Source organism: Eptatretus burgeri, chromosome 15, assembly GCF_056783735.1.
Source record: "Eptatretus burgeri isolate ZD-2024b chromosome 15, Ebu_testis_v1, whole genome shotgun sequence".
NCBI lineage: Eukaryota > Metazoa > Chordata > Myxini > Myxiniformes > Myxinidae > Eptatretus > Eptatretus burgeri.
Window position 1 is genome coordinate 59,041,670 of NC_140975.1, and position 23,235 is coordinate 59,064,904.

At 39.9% G+C, this 23,235-nt stretch overlaps 1 protein-coding gene across 2 annotated transcripts in view; it reads right to left on the reverse strand.

Annotated features, from left to right (window-relative positions):
- The window catches only part of LOC147012278 (protein kinase C epsilon type-like), a 341,866-nt gene that overhangs the window by 194,080 nt on the left and 124,551 nt on the right, over positions 1–23,235 (reverse strand). For both annotated transcript variants that reach the window (XM_085856184.1, XM_085856185.1), the window contains 2 exons: positions 16,838–16,967; positions 15,666–15,808 (listed from right to left, as the gene is read on the reverse strand). In XM_085856184.1, coding sequence (XP_085712310.1) covers positions 15,666–15,808; positions 16,838–16,967 — 273 coding nt within the window. The remainder of the gene's footprint in view (positions 1–15,665; positions 15,809–16,837; positions 16,968–23,235) is intronic.

Consider the following 23,235-nt stretch of genomic DNA (forward strand, 5'->3'; position numbering starts at 1 on the left):
GACAGACGGACAGACGGTGAATTATAGTAAGATGAATCACGAACTGCCGGGAACCTATCCCCCCTTTTTCCCACTGAAACAATGCCCCAACTTTTGCGACATTTTTCAGGAATGTATCCTCCACTAAAGGGTCCGACAGTGTATATAATAATACTAATACCATTCCTTTCATGCCATAAAGGCACATAGGGCTGCCGAGGCAGTTTCATTGGCAAGGACTACAGTCCTGCACAGGTCATCACTCTGACACAAGTTACCCCAAGTGGTTATTACCCCAGTACACTGGTACTTATTTCACCAACCTCAGAAGGATAACAGGCTGAATCAACCCACCTAGTGTCGAATCAACCCACCTGGTGTCATGACATGGGCTTGAACACAAGACCTTAACATCTTAAGCCAATCACTTTAACCGCTAAGCTAACACCAGGATTTACCAAGGTCTATATAAAGCTCAACAACTCCAAGGTTAGCCGATAACTCGTCTTCAGAAGACAAAAGTCCTTCGAGAACAGGTTTATAAATTCATTCGGATTTGGTGAGAAGTACGTGTTACTTTTGGAACTCAAACAGCATATTCCACACAAAACAAAAGAAAACCAAATGTAAAACATATATGGATTGGGATGATTGCATATTGCATGACCCTCTTTGCTGTGCTGCGTAATTTTTAACATATATTCAATTTACAGCTTGAATATCGTTTAAAACATCGAACACAAATATTTACTTTGGCATCATTGAGTTGTAAACTAATTCATCCAATTTTAAGGGAAAATCAACCACCCAGTCTGTCATTGATTATGTTGGGATTCAAAGGGACTATAAAAAACTGGAGGGTGGTAAAAAAAATATTTTTTAACAAATTGCAATGAAACTTTGGGATAAATGTTGTGCATATTGGATTCATGAAAAGTGCATATCCCTGTCTGTCTTACATAACTTCAAGTCGTTCTTCGTTGATCCTTGATATGAATAAAGAACCTGATCGGGGTGTTCTTCAAAAGACGTTTTTATACATTCTATTTCAAACTCGTCTTTTTCAAAAAATATACATGGTTTAGGCTTTTGGAACAGCAAGGACAGGGAACAGATCAGGACATAACATCGCAAAGGGAACAGCAGGAGAAAGGGGAAACACCAACAGCATGGCGGAGGAAGAAAGTAGACAGAGATGGACAAACAAGGGATGCAGGTAAATGATGTAGGTTTTCCCTGTCCATAGGAAGAGGAACTTCCAAAGCAGGTGATGGAGGCTTCACTTGTCTGCCCCAAACTTGCGTTTTTTATACTCTCTGAGAGCATTCCAAGGCTGCACAGTTAGTAATTAGTCTATGGCTAATGCCGCTTGCTTGCACAGCAACCTAACCACCATGTGCTAATGACTCATAGAAGTTAATCATCCATCTGAAAGCTAAACATAAGTTAAGGCAGGTGTAGAGATGTTAATGGGAGGGGGCGATTAAAAGTCCTTTTTTATAGTTTCTGAGAGTATTCCACTTTTATAGCACAGTTCCCCAGAACATTTTTTTTTTTGAACCAAAGTTGTTTTTTTGTTTTTTTTTTAGAACTAGGAATAAGTAAATAAAAGACTATATGGTTATGCAGTTGTGAAGGTTATATGAGTGCATTATCAGAAGAGAATTTGAGGAATCCAAGGGAAAAAAAGTGTCCCAGAACTCTCATTTTCACCATATACTGTAAAGAAAGTAACAACACTGACCCTTCATGCAACATGACTGATGTCACGTGTATAAATTCTGCTGACACATCACCTCGAAACTATGATGTCATCCATGTGGCACTCAGGTCTTTGAAGACCTTGACTTACAAGCACAAATAAATGAAGGCAGAGCCGCTGATCAAGATTTCACCCACTTTATGGGCTCGTCAGGACAATATACTGCCAAATCTTTCTGAAGCTCCTTTTCTTCTGCTCCACATTGAAGAGGGCCAACAAGCTTGAAACATGTGTCCGTGGACATTCCCTGTCCAGGGTGGACTAGTCTACAAAGACTACAGCATTCAGAATTAAATTCTCTTCCTGGTAATAGCTGCAGTACAATCCTACAGAGATGTAGGAGGCTGTAGCTGTGCTAAGCTCATGCCTAACAGGCAGAGCATATGTGACTGGTTTGCCAGAAAAGCCTTTCTAAAATTGTATATGTATATGTATATATATATATATATATATATATATATATATATATATATATATATATATATATATATATATATATATATATATATATATATATATATATATATATATATATATATATATATATATATATATATATATATATATATATAACCAGGCAAAGTGGCGTGCGCCTGTAATCCGGCTACTCGGAGGCTTGGGTTGGAGGATCGCTTGAGGACGGGAGCTCTGCGCTGGGCTGTGCTATGAGAGGGTGTAGGGCAGCCCGGAATCCTGGCGAAAACCAATCATTATCCCTGTGTCGTAAGCGGCGACCAGGGTTGCGTCAGGAAGGGCATCCAGCGTAAAAAAAAACCTATGCCAAATCAGTATGCAGATCATAATGGATGATCCGCTGTGGCAACCCCTAACGGGAGCAGCCAAAAGACGAACAACAACATATATATATATATATATATATATATATATATATATATATATATATATATATATATATATATATATATATATCGAAATATGTGGAGTGTGAAGAGCACTCCCCCGATCTCCAATGGGCATAAAGTCCTACACTGAGGCCTCCGGATTGGATGTGACTCTTTGGTGTAGAACTTTATGTCCATTGGAGATTAGGAAAGTGCTCGTCATGCTCCACATTTTTCGATTTACCCACCGATCGCACCACGTGTCTTCTGGTTGATTGGTTTGCATTGCATTAGCAGGAGCAATCATCTGGCTGGCAGATGGATGGTTATTCTTTTCAGATTATGCGGTTTTACCATGTGAGACATAATCTGTGGTGATGCTCACCATTACAGTAAGAAGGTATGATTGATATATCCCAAATGTCGAATCCCCAAATGTCACGGGCATGGGCGTAGCCAGGCTGAGGCAGACGAGGCAGTTGCCTCGTCGCTCATTTCTTGAAATATGATATGACCTGAGCCCTCTGGCCATCTGAGCTCTCTGGGGAGTAAACTATCAAAGTTACCCGGCAGTGCTCTGAATACTCTTATCTCCATGCCTAAATTGGACAATACCCCCCCCCACCCCACCCCATGTTCATTTAATGTGGTTGAAATAAACGTGAACATTTTTAAATTTTGAGCATTGAAATTAGCCAAGAATAGGTTTCTGGGCATCAAAAATGCATTGGCTTCTGGGGGCCTTGAGCGGCCCCCAGACCCCTCGCCGTAATGGCTTCGCGACGTTGGCACTTGCAACGCTGCGCTATGCGCACTGTCACACCAACCAGGTTCACCTCTTTTCGCCTCATCGCTTTTGGACCTCTGGCTACGCCCTTGACGGGGATAAACCCTAACATAATTTCCTCATTCTGCTTTAAACACCAAACTTTCAATATGCTCATTCCAAACAGCATCATTCCAATTACAAATTAATCCGATACCATTAATTTAGCAAAATAAAAACACTCGTGAGGTCAACAAATATCGACGCCATTCTCACATGACAACCAATACAAACGAATCTGCCAATTAAGAAAAGGCAGATAAAAAAAACACTTCGTACAGATTGAAAATTTAAATCATAATTCTATTGAGAAATTTATGAAACCTACCACCCACATTCCAATGGATAAAAAAGTGGGGTCGTTCAGGTGGAAAATCAAAATCACTATTTTATTGGGATATTATCAAACCAGCAAATGTTTCTGCCGAACCCGTGGTCATGTTTACTTCTGGATAGGGAGCAAATTCGTACGGATCAAAGGTCATCATCAAAATTGTTTTGAGGAATTTATGAAACCTCTCACCCACCTGAGGACATCTGCTGGGACCCCAAAACGTTCCTCAGAAGGTTTAACGGGACTAGCCTCAAAACTGAGGGAGTAGTTCAGGGACGGAAGGACAGATGGACAGACAGACACTCCTGCTTAATAATACACTCAGAAATACCACCGGTCGCTTTGCTGATGGGAATAGTGAGGTGGGGAGGGGAAGAGGGGGGGGGAGAGAGAGAGGGGTGGGAGGAAGAGAGGAGGGAGTACCCAAGGAGGGGTGGGGGAGCAAGGAGGGAAGGAGAGTGAGGGGGGAAGGGAAGGCAGCATGAGGTGAAAGGAAAATGGAAGGCAGACGTGCAGTGGAGCATCAATTATGATTCATAGTCTCATCAAAATCATTCTGCATAGAATAACAGTGAAGATGGAAACAAAATAATGTCTGAAATCCATTTTCTAATGCTCATATGATAAACACCACCCCGGACACTCTGGAGCCAAGCCATCCGGGGACAAACACCGCCCGGACACGTCAGGAGACAAACTCCTGTCCAGGCATGAACCCGGAGATCTTGTTGTCAAACCTCGACTCAGATTCTGCAACTGGTCCAGACGGCATCAGCCCACGTGTCCTAAAAACCTGCTCTGCCACTCTTGCTCACCCTCTCTCTGTTCTATTCACCCTCTCATTTGCTCAAGATCATCTGCCATCTGCTTGGAAATCAGCAAACATTACCGCCCTGCATAAAAAAGGTGCAACAAGAGATCCTTGCAACGACAGCCCAATCGGCCTTCTCCCAATCATCAGCAAGGTCATGGAATCCATCATCGGTTCCAACATTAAATCCTTCATCTACTCCAATGGCTTGATTTCCGATTAAGTTGGATTCAGACCAGGTCACTCTACCCTGGGCTTGCTGCTCCTGTAGGCCGGGGGCCAGTGGGACCTACCTTGCACCACCCCCCCCCCCCACCCCCTGTGACAATTTTTCACTGATACCACAGTGTTCATATATATCCCAAGTATCAGAAAAAAGATGTTCCCAGAAAAGTAACTCATTTGCACTATGTTTTATAAAGCTGTTTCCATTTTTGCATGTAATTAAGCTATCCAAACATTATTCTTCATCTCTGACAACAAAGGAAATATGTTTACTTTATTCCTTGACCCTCCAACCATACGTGAAGATTCCACATTTCCAAATTTCCATGTACCAGAAGTTGAGATATTTACGAAAATGAGAATTTCCATAATGGCGGATCCTAATTAGCATATCAATGCATTTAAAATTATTTCCACTACTTTTACTCAAATAGAAAATAGTTATGTTTCCCTGAAACACCAACAGACATCAGAAGTTGCAGTTATGTATTATATCAGACCCAGGTAATTTATTATATTGATTAATCACATTTCGCATGATTTTCGAACGATTCATTGTGCTTTGTATTTTCTACTAATTAGCCAACTTAAAAAAATTCAAAAAATTTAATATATTTTTTGCCAATCTGGCTTGTATCTGGCAACACTTAAGTAATATATTTTTTGCCAACCTGGCTTGTATCTGACAACACTTAAGTAATGTTTTTAATTTAACAAAAAACTGACGTTTGGTAATTACAAGGAAAGAAAATGGAAATTCTTGCATTTTTGTGGGAATTGTTTTCAAGTCAAATTTAATTAATATGCAAATGAGCTAATTAGCATAAACAAAATCTATTTTAATACGTAAATGTACAAGCTTTAATTTGACACCAATTTTGTGATTTTATGTTTATATTTGACAGAGATATTGACATTTTGCCGATGTTTGTGAGATTCGTATATTTTTGATTGGTTGCCATGGAAATGGCTTAATAAAGCATAGTGCAAATGAGTTATTTTTCTGGGAACATCTTATTTCTGATACTTGGGATATATATGAACACTGTGATATCAGTGAAAAATTGTCGTGGGGGGGGGGATGCAAGGTCGGTCCCACTGGCCCCCGGCCTCCTGCTCTCCCAACAATAGATGGAGGTCATCAATGCCAGCCATTAAATCAGAGCCATCTACCGAAATATATTGCGTGTTTTCGATACGGTCTGGCACCCTACTCTGCTCAACAAACTCTCTTCCTATGGTATCCAATGCACTCTCAATGCATCTCCACTCATGGCTTGCAGACTTCCTCTCCTGTCACAGTCAACATGTGGCCCTCACATGTTGACTCTCTCATACCCTCTTCCTGTCTAGGCTGGAGTTCCTCAAGGTAGTGTTCTGGGCTCTGTTCTTTTTCTGGTTTTCATCAATGATCTCTCCAACTCTGGAAAATCCTCTATATCTCTTTGCTGACGACTCCACCCTCTGCCGCCCCATCTGTCATCCCTCAGATCAGCAAGCAGCAGCCTCTTCACTCTCTGCAGATCTGGATAAAATCACAAGCTGGTCCAACACGTGGAACATGTCTTTCAGCCCTGACAAATCTCACACTCTCACTATGCCTCTCCAAAAGGGCCATCTGAAACCCCCACATCTACTTTCTCACCAATCCTCTTGAAGAAGTCCTTTTATTCAAGCTTCTTGGTCTCACTATCTGCCATGGTCTTTCCTGGGAAAGCCACATTTTCAAGCTTGCCTCCAAAGCAAGGCGCCGACTGGGCATCCTCCATTGTGCGAAGTCCTTTCTTGGCACACCTGAGCTCCTCACCATGTAGAAAGCTTTCAGCCGCAGCCTGATGGAGTACTGCTCTCGCTCTCGGCTGGTGCTGCTGCCTCAGACTTTTCTCAGCTTCACGTTGTGGAAACCAAGGCATTTAGGACCATTTGTATCTTCCACAATGAGGCTGAGTCTTTAGGTTTCTGACTCTCATTGCAGGCAGATCGGTGGTCTTTCTGTCTTCCACTATCTCCTCTCTGGCCTCGCCCCCCTACTCTGACTGTGATCTGTCCCCCCCCCCAAACCACTATACAGTCATCCCCGTTTATAGCGGGGGTTACGTTCCAACCCCCCCCCCCCCCGTGAGAAGTGAAAATCCGTGATGAATGGATGCCTCCCAAAAAAATTGACTCATCTGGTCTGGTCGGCTTGGCAGTGATTGGGTTCGAGGTGCCGGAGATCGACTCGTCTGGTCTGGTCGCCTTGGCAGTGATCGGGTTTGAGGTGCCGGAGATCCACTCGTCTGGTCTGGTCGGTTTGGCAGTGCTCGTCCAACCGCGGCAAACCTTTTTCCTTCCAGAAGCATATCGAGCACCTTAACCTTCTCCTGGAGCGTCAGGACTTTCCTCTGGTGCTTCGGTTCCTTTCCAGAAGCCTTAGAAGGTGCAGGGCGTTTGGGCGGCATCGTAGGGCTTGGAGAAAAAACGTAGAAAATATTCGAAGTTCACAAGCGAAACTTTGTCTCGTGCGTTGTGTGACTGGTCAAGCGCCACGCATTATAATTTATTGCTTAAATAATTTATATTTTATATATTATTACCGTGATATACCGGGGGAATCCACATAAAAAAATTAGTTAGGTTCCAAGGGAAAACCCGCGATGAACCGGGGGCACGATAGGTGAACCGCGATATAGCGGGGGATTACTGTATTCCTGCAGGGTGCTCAAGGTCTGCCAGCGACCACCTTCTGTTAAATCTTCCAATATCAAGAATCACTGCTCACCTTCACTCTTTCATTCCACTTTTTCCCCATCTTTGGAACAAACTCCAACACCCTTCAATCCCACTCTTCCCTCCAGGTCTTCAAAACAGCTGTTCACCACCATCTCTTATCTTCCCCCATCCAAAACCTCGATCTTTTCTGCCCCCATTAATTCACCCCAAACCCACCTCCTTCAAATTCCCTGCTTTCCTTCCTGGAAGTCCATGTAGTGCAATAACCTGAAAGCCCTTGCAGTGTCCATCTTGTTTATCCCGTGTACCCCACCCCATCCCTCTCCCTTGCACAGATGTCCTAATGTTTCTGTTCCTCACTGTTTTATGCTTTCCTATCTTGCCCCGATTGTCTCCTGGTCCCCTTGTTGTACATTCTGTGTGTTAGCTCTTACATGAGTCAAACTCCCATCCGGACATAAACACTGCCCGGAGACGAACACCAAGTCGGAACTGCTTCTAAGTTCAATTCTGGAGCTTAAATTTTGTAATTCAGCTTAGTTAAAGAGATTATCAAGGTTATCACATTCGCAACAATGAAATAAAGCCACGAACGCTGCTGTCTCCAGGCGTTTATAAGCCTGTTTAGTTAGCATCTTCCCTTTTTACAATGATTGATTAATATTAGTAATGATACATGTAACATGTTGCAAGAGAGATAGCGATTCTATGTTGGATCTGGGTTCAATTCCCAAACCGATGATCAATGCAACACAGTACAGTATGTCATTTTGCATGCTTTTTATCGATGAGGAAGAAGGTATGCCTTATTGAGTTTACAAAATGTTGCTGGGAAGCATAATTTATACAATTTCCAGAATCCTAAATTTTGTCTCTCCGAGCCTCTTCCCTTGACTGCTCTCAGGGGGTGGGTCCAAGCAAGCTTCGTTCGCCCACCCAGCCAAGTATTTCCGCCCCCTTTTATTCTCAGCATCCTTGGGCAGTTTAGTTTGCCACCAGAGTGACGCACACACGCAGGGGATAATAAAATTATTGTTTTTCTTGATGTTTTGGAAAATTGATTTTGGCAATCACATCTGCACTGAGGATTTTCGAATCAACGGCCTTGCATACGCGTTCAATTTCCCAGGACAAAGCAATCATTCTATATTTCTGGGTAAATTTCCAGCGATGTGCATCTTGAATACAGGGAGGTATGCATTGACGAAAACATGCTCTGAATGATTGTCACCATCAGGATGCCAGATACAGAGGTCCGATTGTGTATGTAAGCATGCAACGCTTTCAAATATGTGTCGTAACACTTGCTTGCCATTGTACAGTGCAACAAAATTATGAACAGATATCAATGGAATGCCTTGGAGTCAGACATCATTTCTTGATTTGGAGATGACGGAGTTAGGTATTTCTGGTTGTGTAATAATTGCTGCCTCAACTTTTGTCTCGTAAATGTCACTAAATATGTCAGACAACTAACTGGCCACATGTTATGATTTGGAAGTGCTCTACTTTGTTTGTGTTAAAATGTTCCAGCTATACAGGCATAAGTGTACCCAAACCAAATTTGTAAGGTACTTGACGTTATAGCATACGTCCTTTTGTAAGGCCATGTTTTCAATATCAGGGAAAACTACATCAGAGAACAATGTTTGAAAATTGTGATTATGAAAATAAAACAGTGGACTCAATTTAAAATGAAGTGTGAGATAAATTAGAATAAAACAATTGCAAAAGTAAAAAGAAGAAGAAAAACAACATGAAATGAATACCTAAAAAATGTAAATAAATTTGGAATCATTTTTTTTAAAGTTCTCATAGATTAAAACTTAGAGAGTTTGCAGGATTTTAATTTCTACAACAGTTAAAAAAAGTGTGATTTGGTGGCAATATGAAGAAGGCAACAAAGTGAAATATCAACCCATTATGATATGTTTTAAGATGTGTTTTAAGATGTGTTTAAACAGGCATGTTTTTTAAAAAGGACTTTTTTAACCACTAAACAAAGTATTACAATTTCACAATAATGACGGGGCAAGAATGCGATGTTGGCCAAGGCAGGTGAACAAAACATTCACAAAGACATTATCACATTTGATTGAGTAAACTGCACAAACGATGACATCAATTATTAAAATTAAGAACTAATCTTGCTGGTGAAGGTTTATAATGTCGTTCTGCATCGGTGTACAAGTAGAACAAGGGATAAAATCGACAGAACATTGATCGTGGTGTGCTCATCGCCGTGCGAACTCATGAGAAGCTGACGTCTAGGGCATTAACCCTTTGTCGGAGAAAAAGAGAGCTTTTGATTTTGCTCCGACGGAGGGATAATGCCCGAAATATCAGATTTTCCTTGCTTGCTACAGCGGTTACTATAACTCGATCAATGTCCTGTTGATTTCATGCATTATGATATCGAATTACCTTGAAGAAGTGGTAATGGAGAGAGGGAGGAGGGAGTGTTGTGAATCACCTTGTTCATTGATACAGACCAAGAAACATAGGAAAATAAATTTAAAAGTCTTTCGAAGCAAAGTGCATCATATTCCTTTCAGGATGTTTGCAAAATAGTGATACTAACCCTCTTAAGGTTTTGAACTGTGCAATGATGTTTTATATATATATATATATATATATATATATATATATATATATATATATATATATATGTATATGTATATATATATATATATATATATATATATATATATATGTATGTATATGTATATGTATATATATGTATATGTATGTATGTATGTATATATATATATATATATATATATATATATATATATATATATATATATATATATATATATATATATATATATATATATATATATATATATATATATATATATATATATATATATATATATATATATATATGGTGTTGGCGCAGTGGTTAGGGCAGCGGCTTGGGATCCAAAAGGTCCTGAGTTCAAGCCCCGTTAGGCCACTGAATTAATACACCAGGGGGTTGACTCAGCCTGTCATCCTTCCGAGGTCGGCGAAATGAGTACCAGTATACTGGGCCGGTGTATACCCCAGTTAAAATAGATGTACCATATCCGTGTGTCGTAAGAGGCGACCAGGGTTGCGTCAGGAAGGGCATCCGGCGTAAAACAGGTGCAAAATCACTATGCGGATCATACGGATGATCCGCTGTGGTGACCCCTAATGGGAGCAGCCGAAAGAAGAAGAAGAATATATATATATATATATATATATATATATATATATATATATATATATATATATATATATATATATATATATAATGCTGCCAATGTAAAGGCCCGGTCACACCTTGACGTTTTAGCCAACGTTTGCCGATTTTTGAATTTTTTTTCTAAAACGCTGGCACACGTTGAATACGTTATGGGTAAGTTTTGATAACATTGTGAGCACGCTGAAAAACACTGCCATACGTCGTTGTACATTGGCTTTAAACGTTGTACTTTTTGGTTGTCCTCAAATTTTTTCATGCTTGAAATTTCACGACGTATGCCGGCGTATGACTCACACGTTCCGCGACGCTGGCCACAAGTTGTATGTACGGTCTGCGATCGTTGACAGACGTCAACACATGCTACTTGTAAGTTAATCATAAGTTGAGACACGCCGAGGTAATGTTTAGCGTACCCGAAACTTATTTCTAACCTATGATTAACGTGTTGTTGGCACGTTACGCGATCGTTGCCACACGTCGACAGACGTTACTTTTAAGTTACTCATAGGCTGAAAGACGTCGGTATAATGGATCGTCCTTGCGTCAGCGTCCACGGCCACGGCCAGGACACTTATTTGCAGCATTCTTCAAACTTTTCTTCGGCATGACGAGGATTTTCACACTTCGATGTCTAGCTTGGCTATGATTCCAATTGTCCATCGACAGCGTCTATTTAAAATAGTCGAGTTTGAGCATTTTAACACGTTCAGAAGAAACGCTTCAAATTCAAAACCCCAGCGTCAAAAAACAAAGGCTAGTGACAGCAATTTAAATCGTTCATTGTAAACAATGAAAATAGTTGAGTGGTACCGTTTAAAAGTCGTTGAGTGTAAAAAAAATCCAATTGTTGAGCGCAAGCGTCTACTTTCAATAGTGGAGATGCAGCCATTTAAATCGTTGAGTTTATCATTTAAATCGTTAAACGCAAGGACGATCCATCATAACCCACACCCTCCCCCTCACACTCACCTACTACTGCCAACATGAACAAACTACTACTAATACTAATACTAATACTAATACTGATACTGATACTGTAACTGCTGACATGGACATCGACTCAAAAAGGACTCGAAAACACTGTTGGGTTCCCCTTTTATGAGCAGCATTTTTATATACCAATTCCCAAAACCGCTGGGAACATGTCTTTATAAGGCAGTTGTAAGCTAGAAACACGTTCATTTATTTTTTTTTTGTCGACCGGAAGACGTCATTGGAATACGTCTAGATATGTCGATGTGTGTTGGGACTACGTAAAGAATTGGTTCAAAGCATGTCAAACATAAGTTAGAAATAAGTTTCACGTAAAAAAGACATTACCGCGACGTGTTTCGACTTATGAGTAGCTTATAGGTAGCCTTTGTGGACGTGTGTAAGCGTCCACATATCGTGTGTAAAACTTATCCCCATCGCATGCGGAACGTGTGTCATACGCCGAGTACGTCGTAAAATTTTGAACATGTTTAAAATTTCTTGACGTACTCTACTTACTACGACGTATGATAGCGTACTTTAGCGTTGTACTCACGTATACCAAACTTACTCATACCGTATTTGACGTGCCCCAACGTTTTAGACACATTTTTCTTAGGTCGGCATACGCTGGCAAGATCGCCAAGGTGTGACCGCAATGTTGTCACTTCCATTTCTACGGCAGTTATGATTCCAATCGTTGTGCGTCAGCCTTTTAATAGGCTACGTCACGACATTGTCGGCGATGCGTGCAACGCTCTATGCCTAAGTTAGACTATCGTTGGGCATCGGTTGTGTAGGCCGACAACAGGTTCAGCATTCGTTGGTATAAGTTATCTATAACACAACGAAACGTTCTGTGTCCATTACCAATGCGTTATACATAAGACCAAGTCGCTATGAATACGTCCGAATCTTAAAAAAAAAAACATCAAAAGTTCAACGTAAGCCAGCGTTTTACATACATTTTAATACATTGCCATCGCTGGCTAAAACGTCAAGGTGTGACCGGGCCTTAACATATACACACTGACCGCATAGTGTATTCTAGTGTCTCGAAAAAGACTAAGCACATGCTTGAATGAGGTTGTCATCACTCTGCTACACCAAAGTGGATAAAGAAATGGCCGCATCTTCCCTCGCACAGAACACAAGTTGTCTCAACAAGCACCTGTGTTGTCTGAGCATGCCAAATTACGATGTTTTTCATCATCACCAATATCTTACCGTTGGTTTTGTTCGAAGGCAGCAGGTGGAGATTTTCGTCATCTATTTCTGCTCTAACTGCTGCCTACTCTTTAACAGCGTAAAAATGTTTTGTGAATTTTGACAAATACTGTATATAATACGGTACAATTGTGCCCTATAAGGGACTTGTGTTTTGCTACCCTATGCTCTGTGTGTGCCAGCCATCAGCGGAGCGAGACTTGTCTTTTGGTGAGTTGCATGCCTCCTCTCAACGCCACAGTTTGTAAAAAAGGCCCATCAGATCTTTCAAGGTCAAGGATGTTGAAAAGTGCTGTTGCCGTGAGAGTGGTGTTGTCATAAAAGATGGCGTTACTGGAACCTAGGATATTCTGGGAAGTGATGTCACTTCCCATAAGCTCAGCGTCTGTATTTGTCTTTCCGATGTTGTCAAGCGTTCAAACAGTTGAACTCATTTTCCCGAATAACAAGCTATAACGCCGATGCTATGCTTATGTGCTTATACTAAATCATTTTATAAAAAAGTTTTGGCAATCGACCAATCCTATGAAGAAAATTGTTAAGCTAAATTAAGAGAAGTTATAGTGTCAAATTCATAATATTCAATCAGTTGTACTTTTCAAAATTACAATAAGGGAGCGAATAAAAAATAATAAATAATAGAAGTTCCCTTACAAGGACCTTTGATGCAGGGGGAGGCCATTAGGCCGGTCCACATTCGGTTTTGGAGGTAATAATGAAAGGGAAATAATGCGATGTTGACCAAAGCAGGTGATCGAAAAATATACGAAGATATTTTTACATTTGATTGAGTAAACTTCATAAATGATGATGAAACATCGTTGCATGCAAGCTATGATATCAAATTAGAATTAAGAACTAATGTGGTGAAGGCTTTCGTGTCGTTCCGCATCCCTTGTTCTACCCGTACACGTTCTGCACGTCAGTGTACAGGTAGGACAAGGGATGGAATCAATGGAACGGTGATCGAGCTGTGCTCACCGCCATGGGAAGCAAGGAGAAGCTAACGTTTCAAGCGTAAACCCTTGTCAGAGCCAAAGGTAGTTTTTCTTTTTTCTCCAATCCTGCAGTCCCATCAAAGCCTAAACTCTGACTTCCAACTTATGGTTATTTGTTGATGCTCTATCTTTCTGGATGCTGAGTGTCAAGCAAGGAAGTATATATAACACATACCACTTTAAAGGTTTTTGGTGTGGCTCGGCCGGTGTTCAAGCCGACAACCTCCCAGACTCAGAGCGGACGCTCTAATCATTACACGACTGAGGCTGGTTTTTACGGAAGTCTTGCTGTTACCCGAGGAGCTAAAATCTGCAGATTCAGACTCCAGTTGCTGTTTTGTGTGCAGCGCATGACTGCTGGGTGCATCATTTACTGGGTGCTGTACCGCTGATGCAGTGCCCCTGTTACCAGTACAGTAATCTGGTATCCAATTTGCCGACCTCAGAAGGATGACAGGCTGACTCAACCCACCTGGTGTTATTTCAACGGCACAACAGGGACTCAAACTCAAGACCCCTAAGATTTAAAGTCAACTAAACTGTTAATAAACACCAGGATTAGACTGCAGTGAAACAGAGTAGGTTCTGAACTATGCTACCTTGTAACGGATGAAGCCTGTTTGCTTTAAATATATATGATCATCACAGACACTGACAACGGCGAAGAAGAGTGGATACTGTATATTGTTTTGCACAAAACACAGTCCAATTAGACCTGTCAATTTGTGAGTACACTCGTGGTCCATTAAGATCAAATATTTTCCTTCCAGTTACTCTTATTTAGTACAATGTATTATTCTGAACAATTATGCAGACGGTTGATGTACATCTTTCTCTTTGCGAATTTGAAAAGCTCACCGCCATGAGCGAAGCATTCAACAACTGCCTGCTGAAGAATATCCAGTGTAGACAATGTTTTATGTTTCTTTTAATCACTGTTTATGTTTGATCATCCTGATCACGCAATCCCATCTTGAAAAAGTATGATTGTCAGGAATTAGCTGAGAGGCATAATTTTTGCATCACTTTAAATAAGAAATATTAGCCGGCTAGACCACTTATAAGCTGGAGATTCTGAGAGCTATAATATGCTGAGATTGCCTACGATTAGACATAATGAGCTTTTGGGGGCCTCGGCAAACTCGGGACACCCCGTCATAGATGATCATAATCTATAGTCTCGTACTTTAAACAATAATGAAGTCCCTGATTACCAATCACGTCAAATAATAATTATGATGTGTTATTTTTACATGTAATGCATGTACAGGGTACAAGGAAAGTAATTCAAGTATTTCACACAGAAAGTATTTTTCATCTGCCTGTAACAACCCCTTCCCCCCCCCCCCACCGCCAACTGACCTTCTCCCCACCCCACCTCCATCCCTCCACAATGAAAGTCTAAGGAAAGCTTTTGAGTGGGTTTACGACAAAGGCACGTCATGGGAATTGCACAAACAATATGAAGAATGGTGACAATTTATGCACATGACATTCCACACCCTAGCTTATCTCAATGGCTTTCTAGTTCCATGCCTGCATGCATCATAAAACATCGGTGAAATGTGCCTGATCGAATAGGTGGACGCTTACTTTCAGTGCACCACCTAATGGAGGGGTTTTATGGAAGAAAACTGCTATATAATACACATTTGTGCAACCAATGGAAAGAAATATATCTGACCAGCAACTTTAATTGTGCTGTTCACCTTCTTTTTGCGGGGGCTTTGCTGCGACCATCTCACCTTCTTTTTGCGGAGGTTTTGCTGCGAGATCTTGTCAGGCGTCATGCCAATTTCGGCAAGTGCCTTGGCAATTCCAAGAGCATCCACTCCACAATGAGGGGCTACATTGCCCTCACAGCGTCGATGTACATTCATCTTGCATACTGTGAAAAAGGTGAGGCAAATACACAGGTCTTCAAGCACAAATTGTGTAATGTATGGATCGGAATTTAAAATTTCTGGTCTCGCCTTTATGATAAACATGTGAAATGTAAATCATCAGTTTCGGACTTTGATAACTATGCTTTATGAACTGCTCAAAAAGTTTTCATATTATTTTCCTTGATGCTCGAAGAAGTACAACCATTTAAGCATAATTTGAAGCTCATAGGTACAGGCACATCAGATTAAGTTCATACAATGGATATATCCAGTAACTAGAAGGGCAATCGGTGGCACGCATACCTACGCCACCTAATGCCTGATCCACGATAACATATCAGGCCCAATACATTTTTGAAATACCATGCTATACATGGTACGATATCGTTTTTGGCCCGATTTCTCAATGGTGAAGATGAAGAATCACTTTAAAAATTAAATAATTCTCGTATCCAGATCCGACTCACATCTTCATGAAAATCGAATCGATTCGTCCTTGCGACAAACCCAACCTGTCCACCAAGTTTCGTCCAAATCCGTCCATAACTTTTGAGATATCATGCTCAATATTGGTTTAGCCCTATCTCTCAATGGTGAAGAATCATGTAAAAAAATTATCAGATCCGGATCCAGATCTTCACCAAAATTGAATCAATTCTTCCTTGTCACACTCCCAATGTATCCACCAAGTTTCATCTGAATCCGTCAACAACTTTTTTGAGATATCGTGCTATATATTGTTTTTAGCCCCATCTCTCAATGGTGAAAAATCACTGTTAAAATTGTAGTAGTCGGATCGGGATCCGGATCTTCACCAAAATCTAATCAGTTTGCCCTTTTCCCACACTGAACCTGTCCACAAAATTTCATCCAGATCCGTCTGCAACTTTTTGAGATATCATGTACACAAACAGACAAGCAACCAGACAGACAAACAGACGGAAAGGGGTGAAAACATAACCTCCATCAACTTCAGTGGTAGAGGTAACAATGGTATAATGCACGTGACTGGTCATGTGACCACATCTCACCTTTACATTGGAGGCCTTGTCTCAGGAGACCCCAAAGCAAAGATCCACAGTGATCACAGAATGTGGGCACCTTGTAATTGTGAATGGCAAACTTGTGTGGCAAGTTCACATTGAATCGCTGTGGTCCAACCTTTGGAAAAGTAGAAAGCTATCAATAAAATGGGGCCTCACATTTTAAGGCCTAATTTACTCCTACAACCAACTGCATGAACTATTGCTTAAATAAACAAGGTTTTCCATTACAACAGTCTGCCAATTAACAGTGCTCTTTCTGCCTTTCAAGTAAAAAAAAATTTAAAAAAATCAACCCATGAAGATCGAGTTAGTGAGCACAAAGCCAATCTCACTCTGGTGGGTGAAGAAAGGTAAAGTGTTTTCCATCAACGCGTACAATTGCATCGGCTTTCAAAAAAACTGGAAAAGCATGAAATCCTTAAACATAAACAACAGATAATTAGACACCAACTACATACTGAATATAGCTGAAGGGGATAGAGGGTATGTGAAAGAAGGGGTGGAAAAATTGAGAGAGGATTTGGGGATAATATTCAGGGCAAGAATGAAGAGTGGGAGGGGAGGGGAAGGGGAGGGGATGGGGAGGGGGGTTAAAATCAATGGAATTTTGGAGGAAGAGGAAATGTATGCAGAGAGGGGAGGTCCCATGTACACAATCTTGCATACATAGTATACCATCAGAAGAGTTGGGATGAATGTGGAAGTGAAGATGACATCGGGTGGAGTGGCAGAGAGTGAAGTCACAAAAAGAAGGCACGATGTCATGAAAATCATGTGATCATATCTCGCCTTTACCCCTTCCTAAGAGTCATGATTTTGCCTGAATCTCAATATTCCCCAATGCTGAGAGTGTGAGTGCCATATTAGATTGGTCAAGATGGCATAAAACGGTGTAATATTTTGCCCAAGTTCTGCTAAACCGGAGGGTGTTGGAAATACCAGGAAGGCCATTTGTGTTTTCGTGTTCAATTAAAATGAAATAAAGGTTTTAAAGGCTGCGGAAAAGAAAATAAAAATTTCGGAAGTTTACTTCCATTGATGTAAACTTCCATCCGGTTTACTACCAGAAGTCTTTTACACCAACCATTTCACACCTGAAGTTAGCTATTCATGGCTGTTGCTTGTACTCTTTATGACATCCCAAAGAACACTGTTTCCTGTTTGGAACGATTTTCAATTTTGATTTGACACACCCTAGCTTATCTGGAGATAGGCCAGATTTTAAAGCCAGACAAGCAGACAGACTAAAAAAATTATCTTACTCCTCTGTGCACATGAGTGCTTGGGATGAGATTCCGCATAATTTGCCAAATTCAAGGGCAAGGTACTGCTCAATTGCAGGCTCAAGTTCCGATTCATCTTCCAATTTGTGTTGGCTGTACAGTGTTCAAAATATAAAATTAAATTGCAATTAAGTAGTTTATTGCTCATCAACTGACGTCTGGAGACAGACAGACAGGGTGAACCAATTGCTTAACCCTGCTTTGCGCTTCATCTGGGCGGTATAAAGCCTTTTCTAAAGGGATCTCAATGGAGAGTAATACATATTTATCTGCCAAAGAAGGGCAAATTGTCATGAGCAAATGATTATCATGCTCTTGTTTGACCTACAACCACTGATCTTCTGGTGATATTGTTGAAGACTCCCATGGCTATAATTATTCATTGATTGACTGTATAATTGCCATTTCCTGCATCTGTTGTCGTCATCCTACAGGTGCTATGTTCAGATAGATTTCATTCAGAAAAATTTTGCATATAAATAGCTTGACTCATCTCTGAGTTCTCCCAACTTTGAGACCAGTCCTTTGATGTTTGAAAACAAGTAACACGGCAGATCTGGACAGCTGTTGTCAATTTCTATGCTTGGTTCATTTACATGTGATAGCATTTAGTTTCTCGGTTCTTGTTTGCATTTCTTCTAATATAACAAATTGTCTTACAACCAAGTAGTAGTAACATCAACTACAAAGTGGATTGACCTGACTTGGAGAAGAAACAAAGAAAAGTGGGCAGGTTAACCCCTTCCTGAAGGTCATTTATGAGATGACTGAGTTTATACTAACGATGCATTATCTTGCTTGTTCCGCTGGAATAACATCTATTTCCAGCAGCTTAGAATTCAAATATTGCAACAATCAATGGGATTTTGACTTCAAACTTATGGGATACCAGTCCAGTGGCCTTCCCCAAACACCATTGCTTTTTTTACATTTGATTGCAAGAGTATATTTATGCCAAGAATGTTGATTATGAAAAAAGATGCAAAGATCCCCAAGTGTACTCAACTGTCAAAGAGCTACACAAGCATAATAATGGCATCAAAAATACTGAATGGATGGCAATTTTTGACGTCATCAAAAGCACTGAATGGATGGCAGTTTTTGAAGTCGTCAAAAATACTGAATGGATGGCAATTATTAACGTCGTCAAAAATACTGAATGGATGGCAATTTTTAACATCATCAAAATACGGAATGGATGGCAATTATTAACATCGTTAAAACACTGAATGGATGGCAATTATTAACATCGTCAAAATACTGAATGGATGGCAATTATTAACATCGTCAAAATACTGAATGGATGGCAATTTTTAACATCATCAAAATACGGAATGGATGGCAATTATTAACATCGTTAAAACACTGAATGGATGGCAATTATTAACATCGTCAAAATACTGAATGGATGGCAATTATTAACATCGTCAAAATACTGAATGGATGGCAATTATTAACATCGTCAAAATACTGAATGGATGGCAATTATTAAAATCGTCAAAATACTGAATGGATGGCAATTATTAACATCGTCAAAATACTGAATGGATGGCAATTATTAACGTCATCAAAATAATGAATGGATGGCAATTATTAACGTCGTCAAAATAATGAATGGATGGCAATTATTAACGTCGTCAAAATACTGAATGGATGCCAATTGTGAACATGGTCAAAATACTCAATGGATGGCAATTATTAACGTCGTCAAAATACTGAATGGATGGCAATTTTTAACGTCGTCAAATTACTGAATGGATGGCAATTATTAACGTCGTAAAAATACTGAATGGATGGCAATTATTAACGTCGTCAAAACACTGAAAGGATGGCAATTATTAACGTCGTCAAAAACACTGAATGGATGGCAATTATTAACGTTATCAAAATAATGAATGGATGGAAATTATTAACGTCGTCAAAATACTGAATGGATGGCAATTATTAACGTCGTCAAAATACTGAATGGATGGCAATTATTAACGCCGTCAAAATAGTGAATGGATGGCAATTATTAACGTCGTCAAAAACACTGAATGGATGGCAATTATTAACGTCGTCAAAATACTGAATGGATGGCAATTATAAACATCATCAAAATACTGAATGGATGGCAATTATTAACATCGTCAAAAATACTGAATGGATGGCAATTTTTAAAGTCGTCAAAAATACTGAATGGATGGCAATTATTAACGTCGTCAAAAACACTGAATGGATGGCAATTATTAACGTCGTCAAAAATACTGAATGGATGGCAATTATTAACGTCGACAAAAATACTGAATGGATGACAATTATTACGTCGTCAAAATACTGAATGGATGGCAATTATTAACGTCTTCAAAAACACTGAATGGATTGCAATTATTAACGTCGTCAAAAACACTGAATGGATTGCAATTATTAACGTCGTAAAAATACTGAATGGATGGCAATTATTAACGTCATCAAAATAATGAATGGATGGCAATTATTAACGTCGTCAAAATAATGAATGGATGGCAATTATTAACATCGTCAAAATAATGAATGGATGGCAATTATTAACGTCGTCAAAATACTGAATGGATGCCAATTGTGAACATCGTCAAAAACACTGAATGGATGGCAATTATTAACGTCGTCAAAATACTGAATGGATGGCAATTTTTAACGTCGTCAAATTACTGAATGGATGGCAATTATTAACGTCGTCAAAAACACTGAATGGATGGCAATTATTCACGCCGTCAAAATACTGAATGGATGGCAATTATTAACGTCGTCAAAATACTGAATGGATGGCAATTTTTAAAGTCGTCAAAAACACTGAATGGATGGCAATTATTAACGTCGTCAAAATACTGAATGGATGGCAATTATAAACATCATCAAAATACTGAATGGATGGCAATTATTAACGTCGTCAAAATAATGAATGGATTGCAATTATTAATGTCGTCAAAAACACTGAATGGATTGCAATTATTAACGTCGTCAAAATACTGAATGGATGGCAATTATTAACGTCGTCAAAATACTGAATGGATGGCAATTATTAACGCCGTCAAAATACTGAATGGATGGCAATTATTAACGTCGTCAAAATACTGAATGGATGGCAATTATTAACGTCGTCAAAAATACTGAATGGATGACAATTTTTAAAGTCGTCAAAAATACTGAATGGATGGCAATTATTAACGTCGTCAAAAACACTGAATGGTTGGCAATTATTAACGTCGTCAAAAATACTGAATGGATGGCAATTATTAACGTCATCAAAAATACTGAATGGATGGCAATTATTAATGTCGTCAAAATACTGAATGGATGGCAATTATTAACATCGTCAAAAACACTGAATGGATTGCAATTATTAACGTCGTCAAAAACACTGAATGGATTGCAATTATTAACGTCGTCAAAATACTGAATGGATGGCAATTATTAACGTCGTCAAAATACTGAATGGATGGCAATTATTAACGTCGTCAAAATACTGATTGGATGGCAATTATTAACGTCGTCAAAATACTGAATGGATGGCAATTATTATCATCGTCAAAATACTGAATGGATGGCAATTATTATCATCGTCAATATACTGAATGGATGGCAATTATTTTCATCGTCAAAATACTGAATGGATGGCAATTATTATCATCGTCAAAATACTGAATGGATGGCAATTATTAGCATTGTCAAAAATACTGAATGGATGGCAATTATTAACGTCGTCAAAAATACTGAATGGATGGCAATTATTAACGTCATCAAAATACTGAATGGATGCAATTTTTAACATCGTCAAAAATACTAAATGGATGGCAATTTTAACGTCATAAAAAATACTGAATGGATGGCGATTTTTCACGTCAATCAACAGATGTTTGGTCCTACAGAACTTCAATATGGATGCAAACAAACACGACATACTAGTGACCGAAGCTTTTTGTGCTGCACTCTTCAGGGTAAAAATCGCAGCAAGTGAAGGAGGAAGTGAAGGCGCGTGCTTTATACGCAGGCTTCAAGAAGGTAGACACTGATTGGTTCAACAGTCATGAAGTCCGGTTAATCCGAACACCCATTGGTCATTCATCATCTTCACCTCGAGCTCCCATTGGCTGGAGCAGAGTTCGGCGATGATTGACGTTTGCAACCACATCCTGGAGAGAGGGGGGATGGGTTTCCCCAAAGGTCCATTCACCATTTGTTACCGTACTTCCCTTGATCTTTCCAGGCTGAAAGAGACACAGAGATCGTACAAATTCCTTTTGACAACATAATATTGGATCGGTGGTCAGGATGAAGGTTGCTTCCAACATACGTAAATGAAACGAGCTCTGACCTCGGCTCAATATCCTGGACATATCTGCATTGTACTTGGATGCACAGATAGGATTGGCAACCAGGTGCTGTTCAATGGCAGATGAAGCAGATACAATGGCCGGTGGTTGCTGGATATTTCTACATGCTCACACTGGTTGTGTTCTAACCCTCACAATCTTTCTTGGAATCGCTAAGGGGACATGTTGTTTGATCCGATCAACCAATCTTAGTGTTGTGCGGCCCACGTACTGAGTTTCACATCGGCACTTACTCATAAATAACATTGCTAGTTTGCGAGGTGGGTAGCATGTCCTTGTTGACTGACGTCAGCAAACGGCGAGAGGTAAAGATTACTCGGGGTTGCACAGGCAGAAACGTGTTGGATAACAATATATTTGATTGGTACTTCAAACCTTCGTGATGATTGCCCTTTCCAGGGCATCCTCATATAGACTGGACATTTGTCCGAACCAATCTTCTGATCTTTTGTGGTGTTTAGAAACTTGTGCACATATCTCTTAACTATATGCTCAGGATAACCATTCTCACCAAGTATATTCATGATTTTGTCGATTTCAGCAGGAAGATTACAAGGTGAACAAATCCTCTGTGCTCTGTTAAGCAGGATATTGATCAAGGCAATTTTGTATCTCGTGGAGCTGTAGGAGTCCCACCGAGTATACTGCTCTGTGAAAGTCGGCTTCTGGTAAACGGATGTTGTGAAACCAAGGTTGGATCTATCAACCAACACGTCCAAAAACGGTAACGTGTTTGACGATTCCAGCT